The sequence below is a fragment of the Fringilla coelebs genome (genome assembly GCF_963513975.1).
Source record: "Fringilla coelebs genome assembly, chromosome: 5".
Classification (NCBI taxonomy): Eukaryota; Metazoa; Chordata; class Aves; order Passeriformes; family Fringillidae; genus Fringilla; species Fringilla coelebs.
The window spans coordinates 13,536,737-13,556,534 of NC_140033.1; the positions used below are offsets into that span (position 1 = coordinate 13,536,737).

General features: G+C 40.1%; 1 protein-coding gene across 8 annotated transcripts in view; it reads right to left on the reverse strand.

Annotated features, from left to right (window-relative positions):
• The window catches only part of SRPK2 (SRSF protein kinase 2), a 127,617-nt gene extending 110,928 nt beyond the window's left edge, over positions 1-16,689 (reverse strand). For 6 of the 8 annotated variants that reach the window (XR_014616182.1, XM_084206445.1, XM_084206444.1 and 3 more), the window contains exons 1-2: positions 16,557-16,689; positions 16,373-16,457 (exon numbers count right to left, since the gene is read on the reverse strand). Coding sequence is in view for 5 of the 8 variants with exons in the window: in XM_084206445.1 (XP_084062571.1) it covers positions 16,373-16,457; positions 16,557-16,572 (101 nt within the window). In the remaining 3 variants the exon portion in view is untranslated. Of the gene's footprint in view, positions 1-16,372; positions 16,458-16,556 lie in introns of those variants that run through there. The other 2 variants (XM_084206443.1, XM_084206449.1) reach the window with 2 other exon arrangements.
• Positions 16,690-19,798: the final 3,109 nt, after the last annotated feature.

Sequence of the window (19,798 nt, forward strand, 5' to 3'; positions counted from 1 at the left end):
AAGTGTTTCCTTGTGGTAGAAGAAATACCATCAGGATTCAAAATTGACATAATCACAGAAAATACACTCTTATATATATCATAGGCAAGTTTCTGCCTTGCATTAACACAGGCCACCTCAAACATAACCAGGATACTTCACCTACAGAAACATGCAACAATGAATACCAGGAGAGAAAAATCAGCAAGAAAGTCAGGATTGGATGCTGGATCAGAGTCTAAAAACCTTGAACAGCATTTGCCAACTCATTTTGCCTGCTAAGTGAATTTTAGCATTTACATTCCCTGCTCAGTTATCCCAGATACAATATCAATGTGGCTGTACTGATCCCTATGCCTAAGACACCCCATAACCATGAAGCACTTTCTACAGAGCCTCTAACAGTGTAGTGCATAAATTATAAATTATTAAACTTAATAAAAACCTTAATAGCAGCAGACTCTACAGGCATAGGTCCTACCACAATACAAAGTTTTGGAAATACTTTCCTGTTGTCTCAGTAGTGTTTAAATGTCTACTGTAATAGAGTAAGATTAAACCACCTACTCCTACAGAGGCAGTGCGTGCAAAGAACCATGTTAAAGCAACAATACCACCATGTACAATGTAATTACTTACCTCAAAAGGAAAATGGAAAAGAAACTGAAGTAAAAAAACTTAAACAAGCAAAGAAAAAATAAAAATCCTTAATGGCACAATCCTTAATTGCCTAGACCTCATATACTAGACATAGCAACTTATGAGAACCTACCACTGAATTTAGGGAGCACCACTCACAACCTCTCTGAACAAGCAGCCCAGTCTGATTTATGACAGAGTTTACTGGGCTCAAAGACCATCAAATCAAGAATTTTCAATACCACTTGAAAAGCAGCACTTGAAGGGAATGCTTGTGATGTATCAACCACACCAGAAATAGATCAGGAGAAACTGCATGACATAAGGACTGAGAAACATAGTCACTGCAAAACACTAATAGACAGCAGACAAACAGAACAAAGGCAAAATATAAACCACTCCAAGATAAATTAGTTCCTCTAGCGACTGCCTGATTAAATGATTATAAGTCCTAACAAAATAAAGACTAAGTATTAACGCAATAGACAGCATTACCTCCTCAAAACTACCCGAGAGACACAGCAGAGTTACTGACATGCCCATTACTGACAGAACAAAGCACTGAAAACAAACCCCAAAAAGGCAAAGCACCCAGGAAGAAAGCCTAACAAGAGCACAGCATACTACACAGATGTTTCAAAAATGCATGTGGAGTGGTCCAGGCAGGATGGAGCAGGCAGACAGGAGCTCCAGTAAAACCACGCTGAAGCAGAAATGTCACTGTTACCACATACCAGCAATTTCATTATATGTATTCTCAAAGTAACAACCCAAACAGGAGCTTGAATAGTTCCTTGAGCAGGAACACCAGCAAAAGCATCTTGAATAAACATCCTGAAAAAAGACATACATATCTAAATAAAAGGACCAGACACTTCTGGTAAGACAAGTCCTGTGACATGGGATATGGTTTCTGTATGGCTTAGCTGTGCAAGTCTCTTCAGTCTTCTCTCTCACATGCAAACCCAGCCTGTGTGCTGTACAGTGGCACCCACACCAAAGAAGATAAAATCAGCACACCCATTAATAAGTGTCTACTTGTAAGAGACAAATATTTCATTATTTCACCCACACCCATAAGTAAATTTGCACTAATTTTAAATTAAGTAGTTTGAAATGTTTCATGTTCACACCAATAGAGATTTGTTTCTCAAGTAACATTGATACAACCCAACTTATTCTAACTGGTAGGTTAAAACAAGTTTCATCAAGAAGTAGTATGATAATAGTTCACCTTTGCAAATGTCTAACAAATATTCCAGAAATACAAAAAAGAGAAAACAAACAGACCCAGCAGTCCTCAGTCACCAATCACCCACACCGAGTGCTTTGGAAGAACACTTCCTCTCTACATCAAGAAAATCTTGCATACAACAAGTTGTAATGTTTTCACTTTAATCAAACCTACTCCTTAGTGCCCCATTTTAGATGACAACTTGAACTGCATGTATTGGAAATTTTTTAATTGATATTGCCACCTAGCGGCTTGTTTCAACAATATTAAATAATCATAAAAGCCAGCAGGAGAACATCAACATCTACAATAATTTTCCCAAGACCCATCAAATATGGTTTTTCCTCAGTATAGAAAAATCGAATTCTGTTTTCCACCCAAAACAAAGGAAATCCTCAATGACTACATACAGAATTAAGCCTAAGGTAGTATATACTCCCTAAAATAAAATTATTTCTATGGTCAGAATAAAACAGCATCATAAAATCATTTGGTTTATGTTATGCAATAATGCAATATTGAAAAACTCTCCAAGCACATAATTGCAGAGAAGTACCACTATGAAAATCTATGTATAAAATTTACCTTTTTCACTTTCTTGGACACAAAATAGAGCAGGGGAACTTATTTCCCATCTCTCTGGTCCTCAGCTTAATGTAGGTCTGCTGTTGTGTTTCATGCCAAGATGATCTGAATACCCTAAATACAGAAATTAAAATGCAGAAAAAGTCCTAATATAAGGGAAAACAATTTTCAAAACAATTCTGCTGGCAAGTGCATCTTAGTTATTTGAGAAAAGAAAAACTAGACCAGAAGTTCTTAGTATGTATGCAGCTTTTCCACTGCTATTTTATATAATGATAAAATTGTTTAGGTTGGAAAAGATCTTTAAGATCATCAACTGGAACCACTGACTCACCATCACCACATTCACCACTAAACCATGTCCCTAAGTGCCACATGCACATGCCTTTTGAACCCTCCCAGAGATGGTGATTCCATCACTTCACTGGGCAGTCCATTCCATTGGCAATGTGACCATCTCTTCAGTGAAGAAACATCTCCTAGTACCCAGTCTAAGCCTCCCCGGGTGCAACTTGAGGCCATTTCCTCTGCTCCTGTCCCCTGCTCCCTGGGACAAGAGGCCAACCCCCCTGACCACAGCCTCCTGTCAGGCAGCTGTAGGGAGTGATAAGGTCACCCCGAGCCCCCTTCACTCCAGGCTGAACACCCCCAGCTCCCTCAGCCACTCCCATCAGATTTGTGCTCCAGACCCTTCCCAGCTCCGCTGCCCTTCTCTGAACTCTCTCCAGCCCCTCAATGTCCTCCTTGTACTGAGGGGCCCAAAACTGACCAGAGGGTTGAGGTGTGGCTTCCCCAGGGCAGAGCACAGGGGACAATCCCTGCCCTGGTCCTGTGGCCACACTGCTGATGATACAAGCCAGGATGCCTTTGGCCCTCTTGGCCAGCCTCAGCCAGGCATACACAGGCTCACCATGATCCAAACCAACACACACACAAAACAGAGTCCTACAGTTACAGATAACCCTGCTCTTTGCTCACACCACAGCCATCTTCAGTATTTTGTGGAAGAACTGGTGTTTATCACGTAGCATTAGTAAAAACTGATTGACAAGACAGTAATTTTCATTCTTTCTGCTTCCACATCCCTGTTTCTATTGGACAAAAATACTTTTTTTTTACCTTGCTGCTTCAAAAACCTACATAATTTTCATGTATCTGTGCATCCAAGCTTTTTTCAGAGCATGAGGTTCAACAAGACCAATGCCAGGTCCTACAGTTTGGTCACAACAACCCCAGGCAGCACTGCAGGCTTGGGGCAGAGTGGCTGGAAAGCAGCCCAGCAGAAAAGGACCTGGGGTGCTGGTGTACAGTGGCTGAACATGAACCAGTGCATGCTCAGGTGGCCAAGAAGGCCAATGGTATTATTATAGCCCACAAATATATATACTTACATACACACAGAGAGAGAGAGACTGGTTATTACTCCACTTTTTTTTTTTTTTTAATACATTTTACATAAAAACAGTACTGAAGTCATAATCAGGAGAGGAAAAGAAAAAAAAAATATATTATTTTCCTTAACCTTGAGGAGATACACAGACCAGGTCTTTTGCTTATACTATCATCCTCTAAAAAACTCAAAAGACCTCTCCATTATTTGCTGCCATGTTTCTGATCTACTTCAGAACACTAAGTATTTCTATAATGAAGCTAATACCTTGAAAATGCATTCAAGCCCTTTCAACTATATTTAGCTAAAATGTTTATCCAATGTTTAGTCAGTTCAATGCTACATAGTTCTGTCCTCTTATATCTCAAAGCCTTTAGAGTTTCTTTCATAACTGCAGGTACAAAAGTTCTATTGTGAGAAGAAATAGCAACTTTCTAATGAGGTGCTGAATAACTCCATGTTAAATGTAAAGAAAACCAAAAGCTACTCTGCAAACCACCAATATTTAAAGACAGTACTCCAACAAGATGCAACCTTCACAGGTCTTTCCAAAGCTTATTTGCAAACAAGAACTTTCCCACTACCCAGATTTTCTCACTAGCAACTACTGCAGTTCCCAGCAAGGAAATAATTTAGGACAAAAATAAAATAGTTTAAGATTATATAGACTTTCTGTAAAAACAGAGCAGATTGTACTGGAATCTTGAAGCTAATCCTCTTACAATTTTTCAAATGTACAGGAAGAACCCCTTTCTCTGGCAGCATCCAGGTTACCTGAACAGAGAACAGTGATTGCTGCTCACCATGAACCACACTAAGCAAGGTCATGGAGCCAATAAAAATGCTGCTGCCATTGTTTGTAATGGGCCTTTGTGTTAAGGTGAGCCTTGGGACTTTCCATGTTCTGACTGAAGGTTTGGCCTGCCTGGAGATTTGTTTCATCATTGAACAGCATAGCCCACTGATCAAAGGACTATTACCTACTTTTCCAGCTATGGCTTCACCTTGTACAGTTATGCAGCATAGCACCCATTGTTATAAATATATCTGGAACTAATATAGCAATAATAATTATTCTATGTAAATAACTATTTAAGATGCTGGAATAAAATGTAGTATAAAGGGTTCAAGATATGGAACCACTGCAGAGGACTAGAACGTGAGAGGATGATAGAGAGACTTGGAGCTAGAAATATCTGACCAGTGTTCAGCTGCTGGCTGCAGAACTGCACTCACAGAAGTAACAAAGAACAAGCATCAAACTGTTGTGAAATACACCATTATATAGTAAATCTGGATGGCTTGACATTGATTGTAACATGGATTTACAAAGCAGCACAGAAATAACCTGCAGAATCACATAAAAATTATTCAAATGGATTTCAGAATAAGGAGTAGAAAGCTACCAACATCAAGCTCATAGACCTCTCAGCAGGACCAGGAGGCTGATGGTGACTGGTGATATCCCTCTCTTCTCCCACATGAAAGCATCCATCCCAGAAGGGTAAGCACAGCACTGGGGAAAGAGCAGGTACTACAAAGTTTGGGAATGTATAATCTTGTCTGTAAACAACTGGAAACAAATACTGATATCACTGTAACTCAACTATCAATAATGATTTGGTTGGATCTTTAAAGACTTTCTAGCAACCCCTCTGAAACCTGAGTGCAACAAAGCGGTGAGGAGAGACGCCAAGATTTGGAAGGGCAGATTCAGATGGATCCATTAGTAACTGTTTAACCTGCAGAGAAATACATGTCCAAGCTGCATTAAAAGAATACCTCAGCAGCTGGTGGGTGCAGATCATGCTGCAAAAATGAGAGACAAGCAGTGAAGAACTTCAGGCTGAGAAAGCACACAGCTGGAATATTAGATTCCCTTCTTCCCAGCCTCCATAAAGAAAATAGTGAGTTCAGAATTAATTTATCATCCTGTAAATAAGACAATATGTTACTTGGAGGAGAAATAGCAAACAATTTTATTTATACATATAAACACAGAGACAAGCTCTCTTCACCTCACTAAGTCCCTATTTCCAATTTTCACAGACTTATTAGAGCATTTTGGGTGCCTCCTCACATTAACTGGCGCACATGCACATATTTTCCCCGTCAGTGAAACCCTACATTGTACATCAGTCTTTCCATCTCTGCTGAAGTAACAGTCCCCTTACTCTGGCCCTGTCCTGTCTTCTATTTCCTTTCTCCAGACATCCCCCCCATTATATTCCTGTATATCTGCTAAGATAAGGCAATGTCACCATACACTCACTGACTCTTCATTCTGATATTCTAGGTATATTCTAGTTACTGACAGCAAATATGGCCTTTGCTGCTTTCCACTGCTGCTGATAAAAGCCAAAATTAAATTTTATCCTGTGAAATGGGGTGAATATGCATTTAGTTCTTGATTAGGTTTTATTTCCATGTGATCTATAATAACTCAGTTCGAATGAAACCAGACCATCTTAAAAACAAGGCAGCTTACTCCTTTTTATTTCACTTGTTTATAATTGCCATACGTTGATGAGAACACTACAAGAAGCAAACCCAAAGAGAAAGGTGATAATACGGGGCAAAGAAGTGAGAGGGGACCAATTTTTCTACTTTGTGGTTTTCAGCCTCTCCTGGAACACTAAGATTACACACTTCATCCCTGCTATGAGATTAAAGGGACTTTATCTACTGAATTTAAATGATATTTAAAGACTCCCAAATTAAGTTTCCTATGTAAAGGCAACGGCTTATGTACATGCATATATATAACTACTACTTATAACCACTACCAATGCAAATCAACCATGAAATATGAAGTATAATGTATTTTCTCAAAAATAAAATATTGGCAGAATTGACACAAACTGTGGAGGAAAAAATCAATTAAGGATACAAGCACCAAAAAGCAATAAAATCTTTTGCTTAGTTCTGCAGTATGATTTTAAAGCAGCTCCTTTATTACCAATGTAAATTTCATGGCATCAACATTGAAATATCACTACAGAACAAAATCTGAGAAAAAGTTTGAAAAGCAGACTCTGAGAATTGCTGGATATTGCTAAGTCAAACATGCCAATATCTGGTGCACCACAGTTCAGAGTTTAGTAATCTGGTGCACCACAGTTCAGTAATTTAAACCATGCACAGTTTCAATTCAACTTAATACCTCGGGCTGTGAACTGTAATTAGGAAAAAGCTGGCACAAATTCAGTTCCACTGCCCTTGCATATTAACATCATTATGTCTTAAAAACATTCTGAATAAACCAACAGGACAAGCATGTTCTCTGCACTTTGCCCATCAGGTCCTGATGCTAAGAAACAACTCAGAGAGGTCCCATGAGGACTGGTTTGCTTTTTTAGGTTTTTGCTAACTCTTACATTATTTTCATTATTTTTGCCAAAATTAAACACATACTGTATAGATTTGAGACGCTGTCAGCATATATATAATGCCACTTTCTGATTAAAAATCTCACTTGAATTCTTCTACTTAAATGCATGTCTTCCATAAAAATTCCCACTTATTGAAGAAACCAGATGAAGTGATTTTTAGCAATCTATGCATCTCACAAATAAACAGAAAAGATAATTATTTGCTGACAGTTAACTTTCTGGTGTTAAAACCATCATAAAAGGACCTTCTTTTACAGTTTCATAGTTTTAAAGTGGCTTTACTACTTGACATACTTATCTAAAATGTTGATTGCTTTAAAGTGGGAAAGGAGAGTAACAAAGCAAATATGTCAAAATGTCTGATTCACATTGATTCAGCACAACTGAAAGAGTGAATAATTCCTTTTTACCTGTATAGCCTTCTTCATGATTTGCAGAATATCAGACAAATCCATTAAGAAAGGCCTAGAATTTTTAACTATAAAATTAATTCCACTCACCAGACACTGATACATACAGTGATCCCACACACTGATGTATAGAAAAAACTATAATGAAAACAGAAAAACTTTAAAAATAAATCTGTGTTTTTCCTTCAATGTATGCATTCAGCTGTAGTTTATTTTAATGTTCCTTTCAGTTGCAGCTATTAAAAATTCTCTGTTTTCACTGGCATGGCAAAGAACATGTCAAGGATTAAGACAAGCAGCTCCTGCAGAGAAGGTACAAGTGGAAGAGAAGGGAGTCTGATCTACTTAAACTTTATCTCAAGTTTTCATAATGCTACAATTAGGACAAGATATGGCACCATGTGAGACACAAGCTACTGAATGTCACTCTGGAAACACAAAATTAGATCAAAATGATCATTTTAAAAGAGTAACATCTTTATTCCTAAAACAAATATTCTCATTATACAAAACTGATTTTCTAGTTTCAGAAATAAACATTAGATAATACAAGTATACTACTTTTCAATTATAAGAACAGGATAAATTTTACTTCCTGTACCATGCTTCTTATACAATATGTAAAAAACTAGTCAAACTTTGTTGCAACATTTTTTAGATAAACTAACCAATTCTCAATAACACTTGTTTTAGACAAATGAAGAAAAATTGGTATTGTCTATTGGAATAAATAATTTCAACCTTGTTTTTAAAAGCTGGATTTACTAAAGAGCTTGGATTAGCAGTGAGAGTGTAACACTTAAAAGTAACTGATCCATACTAAACACCAAAGCAGTTATGTAACAGGTATCTGGTGATCTAAAATATAGTGGTAGCCTCAGAGTAGTTCTTTAAAGCTTTATCTCCCATTACAAGTCCACTTGAGATTCACATCCTGCTTCTCCAAGAGCCTTGACTGGGTGGTGTGCCCAAATCATGTCTGCCCACAACAGCATTGCTGAGTTCATCACAAAGCTCTCAATTTGCAGCACTGCTCATTCCTGATTAAAGAGTGTCTCTATGAAATGCACAGTGTGGAAGCAACTACCAAAAATCTCTGTGTGTCATCTTCACAAACTCAACACTGTTGACACAATCCAACTTACAAGTTACTATACAGAAAACATTTCTGGGACACAAAAAAATAAACACTAAAATCTCTAATTAACTTTAAAAAGAGAGGCAATGCTCTAAGAGTATTTGACTGGAATGTGATTAGAAGTTTAGGGACCAGCATAATGGACTTGGACACCAACATGTGCTGACACACCGTGTTACTAATACACAAAACAGGTCATCCCAAGCAATAGACTACATTAAAAAAAGAGTAAAATCCTTTTTCAGATACTATTATCCATGAAGATGATTTTTATTCTTTTGAGCCAGAACTTCCTAATAGTATCATGAAGCTCCTGGTTGTATCCAGGTTTCCCTGACACTTTACAACATTCACCAGGGAATAAATCCTGGCAAAAGGGATCTGTCATAATGTGCCTTCTGACACCAGGAAAGGGAACTTGAAACAAAGCTTAAGCCTCTGATCTCCTCAGGGCTCCCTCTTTCATGAAAGTGCTGAATTGTGACTGCTGCACTCAAAAGAAGAATCATTTAATGACCCATACAGCCTCATTCTAACCCAATCACCATTGTTTTGTAACTCAGTTACCTGGCAGCAGCCAAGCAGCATGCTGATACCTGTGTGTGAGTGAAACTTGATAGCAACGCTTCCCTTTTAATCACTCGCCTTCCAACTCCATCAGTCTGCTGCTTTTGATCATGCTGCAGAAGGGCTGTGAAGCTACTGGCCACCCCTTCCACACCAAAGCCTAGCACAGCCTATAATCTTATGATTGACACTTGCACATGGCAGGTTGAAATAAGCTTGAAATTCCTTAGGCATCTTGACTCTTACTTCACAGGTGAGTGAACTTCTGAGCTATTACATAAGCATGACAACTGAAACCTTAAAATAAAGCTACTTGTTCACAGCAACTGAGGAAATAATCTGAATTCTTAGATTCACAACTTTAAAGCAATCCCAGGCTCATTTTGGCATCAAACTCAGACCTGCAGATGGCATCAAAGCCTACAGGAAAGTAGCATTTCAAGCATGCCCATTCCTTCAGTATTTTTCACTCCCTGGAAAGCCTCCTTACCCTATCATCATAACCGTCCTGTCCTTGGGCATGAAAGCTCTTCTCAAGGACACCTCTACTGATTCACTGTGCACTGGGATTTAGGAGCTAACTCCAGCTTCACTGCTCCTTCCTGAGCCAAGCACAGAAGTGCCACACATTAGCCACCCTGTTTGGATCCAGGCTCACAGATCCTGTCAGACTTGTGTATACCATCAGATGCTGCAAGTGATCCACAGAGGTGGCCTGGAAAATCTAAGGGCTGCCACACTAATTTAGGTCAAACACATACCTAGGCCAGTATTGTACCACTGGGTGCCAGAAACATGTGCTTGGAGATGAGTACACAGGTGGATCACTCTGTATTTTTAGGACAAATTCACTTGACAGGTCTTCAGCAAACAGGGGCTTGGAAAATCACACTGCACTGACAGTAGCATTCTTAAAAACTACTGATGGTGCTGGTTACCTGTCTTAGCCTTCTTAAACCAACCTATAACTTGGACTCTACAACATATTGCAAAGCCACATTCTGTCTCTGATACTGTACAAAAAGAAGTTGGGTTGGGCTTTTTTTCCACTGGAGTCATTCTTTGAATAACATTGTTTTGTAATGAATAAAGACAAGTTATTTCTTCTTCCATTTCTATACCTGTAATGATTTTTTTAAGCATATCAAAATGCTTCTTAATCACCTTAACGTATCTGAAATGCACTAGTCATAAATTAAGCTGTCCAAAATCCTCAATCACCTTTACTACCTTCTTCTTTGAGCAGTTTTTAGTTCTACATAATCTTTTTGAAACAGTACAATGTGAACTATGTAATCATCATCAATGCAAACCACCATTTACAAAGAAACACAATTTATTTAAAACATTGGCTTTCAAACATTAAAATAACCATTAAAAAAGTACTTTATTTATTACATGTTTAGTCAAGTATCTTACTTAAGTCTCAACTGCACTTAACTGCATTCTTTAAATTACTTTCTACTTGGATTTTAATTATTTTAATTAATTATGTGGAATTTTTAATGATTTTAATGATGTTTTAAAAAATCTACATCCCAGTCTGTGATGCAGGAATAACATCTCATACAGGTGAGCAATAACAAGAACGTAACAGGCAGCAGACAAACAGTTATCACACAGAGAAATTACTGAAGTGAAACATGAGACCAGAAAAAGCAGAGCAGTGCAAAGGGAAGAAATATGTCCCAAGAGAGCTTTCTTTAGAAACATGAATACAAAGCCAATACAATTTTAATACAGTTTGAAAAGTAGTAAACAAGTGATTTTAACATTGGAATTTAAGGTGCATATACTGTAGTTAGACTGCTCTGACCTTTATCACTGCAACAAGAACAGTAGAGACACAATTTTTTTTCCTCAGGGATAGGAAAATATAATTGACCTCTAACGATGGAATACTCCCTTCCATTGTAGAAAACTGCAAACTAAGCATTGATAATAGCTCAAGGCAACTGAAGCCCTTGGTTCTTTTAATCTCCTACATTCAAATTATCGGCTTTTAATTAACTAACTAACTTTTGTTGAGGAAAAACAGTGAGGCACCAATACTGTCAAGTAGCATTATTTCACCAGGGTCTATTCAGTAGTTTCCCTTTAACCAAGAAGCTCAAGATAAGATTCCTTTAGCATTAACACTCAAAGATACTTCCTTAGCTAACATTACTTCATTATGGAGGACATTGATATAAAAGTCAAAAGACCGCCAGCTGCTTTGCTGGACAAAGTCAGAGTATTTGTTATTTAGACATACATTGATTTTAATCCCAGGATTTTCCAATGTATAACTTAAAAACAGTACATGTGAAATGCAGAAAAAGTTAATACCTTTACAGAGGTTCACTTTGAAATTAGCACCACCTTTTCCAGCCAAAAAGCTTGTTCAGAGTATCTTCTTTAAATACAAAAAGTTCTTCTATGGTTATCCTAGGCTCAGATGCAGACTGCTCCAATTCTGTTCTGTTACATGTGCTTTATTATATTAGGCTTATTTTTCTAGCCACTTCTGCACATTATCAGAGATCCATCCAAACATAATAGCTTACAAAGGCAGAGTTCATCCTAAAAGGTATATTACTGGGGTAGACAGTGGACACAAGAAGACTGCTATCAAACCTCTGCCAACTTCAAACAGGACCATCCCTCTTACACTTACCATATGCTGTAACTGTTAACAGATTAAAAGTGAAAAATGAGATAAGGATAAGGATTGTAGAGAAGAGGAAAAACAAAAAGTCTTGCCAGGAAAACCAGGAAGCAAGGGTTATCACTTCAAATATATGAAGGATGAGACAAACAGTACTTTAAAGATCCAAACACTGGGAACTGTACTAACAGGTAGAGAGACAAGTTTTTGTTTCTTCAAATATTAGTAATTTGAATTTTCTTTTTAAACAACCCAGTAAAACAATGCCCATTCCCAAAGTCCCCATAGGCAATTAGAACAGAATTAGTTATTGATGATTAAAATATAGGTTAGATTGCAAAGATAAGAGTCTGGTAGAATCACAACAAAAGCAATTAGTACTCAAAGGGAAGGGATCAATTATGAATACAACTGCTATACAGTTACATTTCCATTTTATCATTTAATTTTCTTTGGTAGAGAACTGAAGTCACCTTATTCACTTTCATTAGATATTGGCATAACTTTGGGTTCTACTTTTCTGAATCCTTCCTAATCCTCCTCTTTAAAAGCTTTTAAAAATGTAACATTAGTTTTTCTGACATTTTTCAGTAAATTATCCCAAGAAGAAAAGAAAACAACAACTTCACAAACGTTGCACTTGAGGGGTGGCTACAAGGCCACTGCAGACTGTGTGAGTGCACAGCCACTCTCATATAGAAAGGCCAAGAGCTACATCCATAGTCTTTGGTCAGTGTCCAGAATACATTCAGCCAGTGTTCATGGGAACAGGAACTACCTCATAGAAGCTGCTTTTAAGAAAAAAAAACTACTGAAAGAGGCTGAACAACACTGTGGTAGAGAGAGTAACAAACAAAAGCAGTGCATGACTTTTACACATTTAACATTGCATAAGAATGTAAACCTAACCCTTGATAGCTGTACAAGACTTGTGGGTTCAAGAAGTTCGACATCTGCAAGTGCACAGTGCAGAAATCCGGCACTTCCCGTGTGAGCCAACACGGGTGTATTGCACCACTGCAAAGTAGTCTCCCATGGTCTAAATCACCTGTCCTAAAGTACTGCTTAAAAACAAAACCAAAATCCATCTTGGTACTTGGATTTATACTTTTGTATCAAAATATGCAGCACACATAATCCTCTCTCCATAGGTTCACATACCATCATCTAGGCTTTTTTTTTTTTACTTACCAAATGCTTTCTTTTAACTTTGGGTAAAGATGCACAGTTGATGTGCTAAAGAGGACAACTCTAACTGGGTATTCACTTGGGTTTTGTCACATTCACTTAGAAATAAAGTCAAGCAAAAAAATATATCCAAGGCAGAAGTTTACCCCAGTTGAAGCCTGTACTGGTCTGAACATAAAGAGCCTACCATTCTGCTGAATGCAAAAGGTAGATGTACCTGAGGCCATCTGTTAGCACCAAGTGAAGGACAGTAAACAGGCTTGTCTGCCTGTAAGCAAGTTTATTTCTGAACAGACTCAGGCATCTGTCAAAATCACTATTTCACAGACCTCTCCCAATGCAGACCTCCACTTTAAGGAGAAATAAATTGCAGAGGATCCAAATTAACAATTTTGATTAATCTTTAGTCCGGCTGAAAAAATATGTGAGTTGTTTGAACACACTGCATGTAAATTAATCTATTACAACCAAAATCAAGTGGTAACTTACCATAATTCAGTGAGATACTCTGTTTAAGTAGCCTGGATGTTTGATTTCAAAGTAAAGCCATAATAAGTAAATTTTATTATTACATGTAAGTATAGGCATAATCTTGATTCAAGACAAAGTGCTTCCTCTTAAAAATATGAGACACTCAACTTCTATTTTCTTTTTTTTTTTTTTACCCTATTGCAAAAAAAACCCCAACAACCCAGATTCACCTCCACCAGTTCTCATGTTCTCATTGACTTAGGGGGTCAACACTGAGCAGCTACAGGACCACTTTTACAACCTTCTTTGGCAAATAAGGTCATAACTGACAAAAAGCTATTCAGAGCACTGCAAATTTTTCTTCTTGTGTCATCACCTTAACACTCTTCAAACAAAAGCCTGCAAGTAAGCTACAATACGATATAACTCTCCTAGCCAATTTTACAAGAGGAGTCCTGCAGTTCTCTTTGAAGCACATTGTTAACAGCAACAATGGAAGTTACTCCATAAAGATTTGACCTGGCAGAGAAAAGTTTTCATAAGAAGCACAGTTAAGAAAAAAAACTGCTTTAGATTCAAAACTAAGTCACAATTTTCCTGTAGTGAACAAGTTCACTACAGGGAACTTATGGTATAGAATCTCCACCCCTCAAATCAACATTGTCATTTGCAGATACTCTGCATTTGACGCACATCACCACTACCATAAGCCTCTAAAATACTAGAATATGCTATAGCAGTTAAATTTAAAGTAAAACTAGAAAAAGGACCAAAGAGATACTGAAAATACTGGTTTTACTTTGGAGCCCTCAACCATTTGCAAGGAGACTTAAAAACCTGAGAGGAGTTTTGCTTTCATATAGAAGCATGAACCAGAGTAGGTCATCTTCAGAGCACAGAAGCTGTATGAAGAGAAAACATAAATAGCAGAAGAGAAAAGATGGATCTTGTCAACTACAGCAAAACCACTTGTTTCATAAGGCAACTGATCAGATTGAAGCATTGCATCTGGAAACGCCGACTCAGCCAGGCAAACGGCCAGCTCCTGACTGTGCACCCTGACTTAACAGTAGCCAGTTTCTTCAGCAAACACAAAGACTACCAGTTCTGTACTTATTAAGTCTCTGTGAAAGCAAACTTTTAACAAACTCATGCAGTAAAACATCCCACTTAGCTCCCCTAAGAAGTGTATTGAATGCTCTATCACCTAAGAATAGACGTTTATTAACAACCTTGTGGTTAACACAACTGAAAGTTTCAAAAATAACTCTGAACCTAGAGCTATAATGAAATTTAGCCTATTTCTGTTTTCAAACTGGCAAAAGACAAATCCACGTAACACTACAAACTGAAAGTTTTTGGAAACAAGGGAATCAATTACTGCATATCTTGCACATAACATTTGTTTCCATTGCAGTAACCCCAAATTCAAACAACTGAAAGCATAATACAGCTTTTACACAATGCTGGAGGAAACACCACGAGTGGAACAGGATGTGAACAAAAGTTAGCTGCCAAAGTCTAATCACCACTACACCAGCACCTCATCTATGTTTTTTTTACCCATCCTAACGGGGAAAAAAAGCACTCATTCATTGTAACTAGAAAAAAAAAAAAAAAAAAGCACACCAAACACTTCATGGTCAGAGATAAATTGTTATTTCTTCCAGTAGAAGTCAAAAAAAGACCTTGCCCCTTGAAACATTTGCCATAACACACAGCAGCATCTCTCCCCACCACATATATCCATCCATCCATCCACCATACACTGCTTCTCAGTTCTAAGACTAGCCAACTCGGAGGAGAGAAGAATGAGTAACATCAGGATGTGTTTCCCTGTCAGAACAAAGCAGGTAGACTGGATTCCTAAGTAACAAAAACAAAGACAAGAGCCTATTGGCAACTTAATGAGTCACCAATAAAGTCCCACTGCACAAAACACAGTGAAAGTTAGTGACACAAGCACGTAATCCTTCAAGGACAAAAAATGAAAACAGTCCAAAGCCACAATGTCCTAGGAAAGAATAAAGTATGAACACTACAGAGATGGAAGAATGTTCCTATGTGATTCAGTGAACAATTATCATGAGAAAAGATCAACTGGACAGTGACAAGAACATGAAGGGCTAGCAGAAGACAAGAAGGGGAAAACAGAGAACAACTTCTGTTCTTAGCTGCAGGATTAACAGAAACTTAAATCAAAGAGATACTGGTATCAGCATCGTTGGCGATTAGACACATCTGGGAAGGGGAAATAGTCTGATGGTACCAAGGAGGATGAAAAAAGGACTGCCTGTGGATGGGACAATGATGCAGAAAACCTCGGAACAGAAAGCACTAGGAAAGGAGACCACAAAGATGAGAGAACTGGAGGGAGAACCAAGAGGAACACGTGGGCTTGGCAGGTCCCCCACAAACCGGGGGTCTCAGGGCCGACGGCCAGAGAGCCTGGCGCGTTCCACGGGGCACCGGGCGGCCCTGCCCGAAGGATGCTGAGCCGGCGCCCGGGCTGGGGACGGTGCCCAAGCGGCCGTGGCGACATCCGCCGTGGGAGAGCCCGGCCCGGGCGGGTGCTGTGCCCTGCCGGGGGAGCCGCCGTGCGTCCCGCGGGACCGGGCAGCCGGGACGGCCCGCAGGGGTTACGGGGCAGCGACGCGCGAGGGGACGCACAGACAACGGAGGGGTCGCGGGGCGAGGCTCCGTCCCGACGGGTCGGGGGTCCCCATACTCACTTTTTGTGGGGCGCCGGGTGCTTGTCCCTCCTGCCGGCCGCCGCGGACTGCTTGGGCCGCCGCCTGCGGGCCTGCAGGGCCAGCACTGCCGGGAGAAGAGAACGGCCGGGAGCCGGCGTGAGCAGCGGCGGCCGCGCAGCCCCCCCCGCTCCCGCCCGCCCTCCCGCCCGGCACAGCGCGGTACCTTTGCGCGAGTTCATCGCCCCGCGCCGCGCGCTGCTCGGCGGGCACGCCGCTGCCCGGCTCCGCTCCCGGCTCCGCTCCCGCTCCCGGCCCCGCCGCCAGCCGCGACCGCGCGCCCGGCACCGTCCGGCAGCATCGGCACCGCCGCCCCGCGCCGCCGCCGCCGCTGCGCAGGCGCGGGCGAACCGGCGGGGCCGCGGCCGGAAAGGCGCGGGCGGGGCGGGGCGGGGAGCGGCAGGTGGCGGCGGGCGGGCGGGCGCACCTGAGGAGGGAGCGGCGCCGCGGCCGCCGCCGAGCTGGAGCTTTGTCGGGCGGTCGAGCCAAAGGGAAATTAATTTTGCCAAGTTTTGGGTCGTGATGGGAGTAGCGGAGCGTTCTGCCCTGCTGCTGTGCCACGCTGGGAGCTGTGGGAAGGGCAGAGGAGAGAGGTGTCAGGCTCTCTCCACGGCAACAGCTGGGGCGAGATCAGCTTTAGCTCGTCCCGAAACCTGTGAGGGGTGAGATGCCAGAACCAATTAACCTCGTGGCCAAATCCAGGGAAATTAGATTTCCTTCATTCTGATTCTCACTAAGTTGTTTGATTACCATGACGGACAACTCTTGGCAATTGGTTTTTTCCTGCCAACGGCATCTTGTTGCCGATGGTAGCAGACGCTGCTCTGATTTGGCATAGTCATGACCCAGTGAACACTGTCACTTCTTGCCTGAGCTGGGACAGCACGGCTCAGCGCTTGACAGTGTTATGACTGAAATTTTGTGCCATCTATACCTTACTGCCTGGGGCCAGCTATGATCTGGGTCATAGCCAAAGCTCCAGTCTATGAGTGAGGCTTGTCTGGCTTATCTTCACGTGGCAGTGGAATTCCAAGGCATAGTAACTGAAAGGTAACAGGGGATGGTCATTAAATTTTGAGGCAGAGCTGCCTCTCTAAGTGGCAACAGAAAGAATCCATAAGGATGAAGATCCTAAAAGCAGCTACAGTCAAGGCATTATGAGAGCGAAGGGAACTAGCAGTAATTGCTGGTCTTAAGTAATTGGATCATTGAGATTTCATTTAGACAGAAAATTGAATCCCTAGGTCTGGTTAGTTCAGCTTAGGAGGGGTAGAGCTACAGAAGCATAAAGCTAGACAACCCAAAACGGAGGCACTACACTGTATAATGCTTTTTTTGTCTGACTAGAGAGCCTGGTGAACAGAAAACAATAGGACCATGAAGTTTCTAAACTGCAGCTCTCATGAGGCACCCCAGCTGCATTTCTAAATCAAAACATTTTCTGTGTCCCATCTTCCATCATAAAAGTACAGGAAATAAGCATTTTCAGTATAAACTACTACCAGTAATATGCAACACTGGGAGGTTACATTTCTCCCTTACTGTAGTTAGTTGTTTAGTTCAGTGTGATAGGTTAGGTAACAGAAGGGTTTATTGAAATTTTGAAGACTTTCTGCCGATAAAGTTTAGGTGCATGAAAATTAATAATAGCTGAATGCTAAGAAAGCAGATTATGTCTTTACTCATTATTTCCAGGCTAATTTTAACTTCACTGGTTAAATTGTGTCTGTGCATGAATACTTGTTCCTGTGTAGCGAGTGACAGGGAAGAGCAGCTGATGATGGAGAAAACAGTAAGACTTGCTTTTTTTCTTTGTCAGGGCAGTGCTGCATTAAAGTTATCTTGTAGCTAGAGCAGAAACCATACCAGGGTCCTGGTCATCTTTTCAGCAACTTGTGTGACATTCTATTTGCTTTAAGGGGAGTTTTATATGTAGAACTGATTGGACAATTGTGTCTTAGATAAGTACAGGGAGCTTTGCTTAAATCAACAGGATTATAAATCCACCAGATCTGGAGTCAGGAAGGAATTTCCCTCACGAGCATAATGTCAGCAACATAATCAGGGCAAGGGAACAATCTGCCAGCACACAGAGAAAGGAATTGTTAGGACCAGGTGGGTGTATACTACGCACACAATTTCATTCAGTTCTAGTGGAAACATATTTTGGGCCTGTATTTTATCGGGGTTTTGTTGTTTTCTTTCTCCCCAAGCCTGCCAAGCATCACTCAGAGGGCGATCATGCAGGAGTGCAAAAAAATCACTGAGACTATGTATGTATAGAGGATTACCATGTGCAATTAACTGACTGGAGAGTAAATTAAGGTCAGTAGAGGCTAAACATATTTCAGAAAATGAAAAAAATAAAAAACCAACAAGCCCCCACCCTATTTCTCAGACTCAAGAGAATAACTCCCTGAGAAGACAAATAGAAAATGAAATTTTAAAAAATTACAAGAATAAATTTATTTATGTGCTTATTAAGAAAGAGTCTACCCTGTTTATTTGAATCCACTCATTTCAGGGAAATTTCCCATCTTTATTTAAATACATATCTTTTTCAAAAGGAAAAGATGAGCCAAGAGAGAAGACAGACTAAATAGCAAAAGGCAGCATTTGCAAAATCAGTGTACAACATAAAGGTGGATTGAGCCAGAATGTATCTGCCTGTCTCTCTCTGAACACTTTATGGGAACAGGTGTCTGTTTTGTTGCAGGGATTACCATAGAGCTCATTCACTCAGGGGAAAGGCACTGTGAGGTTCAGGTGATATGACCTATACAGAAGGGAGGGACAACAGCAGATTTAGGTGATCTTAGGTGCAAACATCAGGAGAGAAGAATAATTAAGTATCAAATTATGGAATGGTATTTTTGCCTGTCTATACTATAGCTTGGATCTGATATCCACAGATGTTTGGTTTGTTTCATTTTCACCTAGCTTTGAAATATTCCCTTACTTATGAAGACTAACTTTTCCTTTTGTACAGAATAAGTTACCTAGCAGCAGTCCTGTAAACATGATACAGTCATCCATCTGAGAATAAATGAAAATTCTTACTTCAGTAGAGGGATGTTAGAAAATTTTGTCCTGATTTCTGTACCACTTCCTTTTAGCACTGCTTTTCCCACTCTGTAGTAGCATGGGCTCATATTCTTATTTCTGCACTTCTCAGAAATCAGGATATGAGCCAACTTCACACTGCTCTTGCACAGAATGGAACAAACATGAAATAACATATAAGGCAGAGGAAGGAAAAAAAACAGCAAAACGATAAATGGAGGAAAAAGGAAAAAGAAAAAGGTAGTGAAAGGAAATTCCCAATTACAGGCGAGTTCTCATTAATATGCAAGTCCAGCCTTCTCATCCTCTCGCCTTTCATTGTTGTCTCTTGTTCCTTCAGTTCCC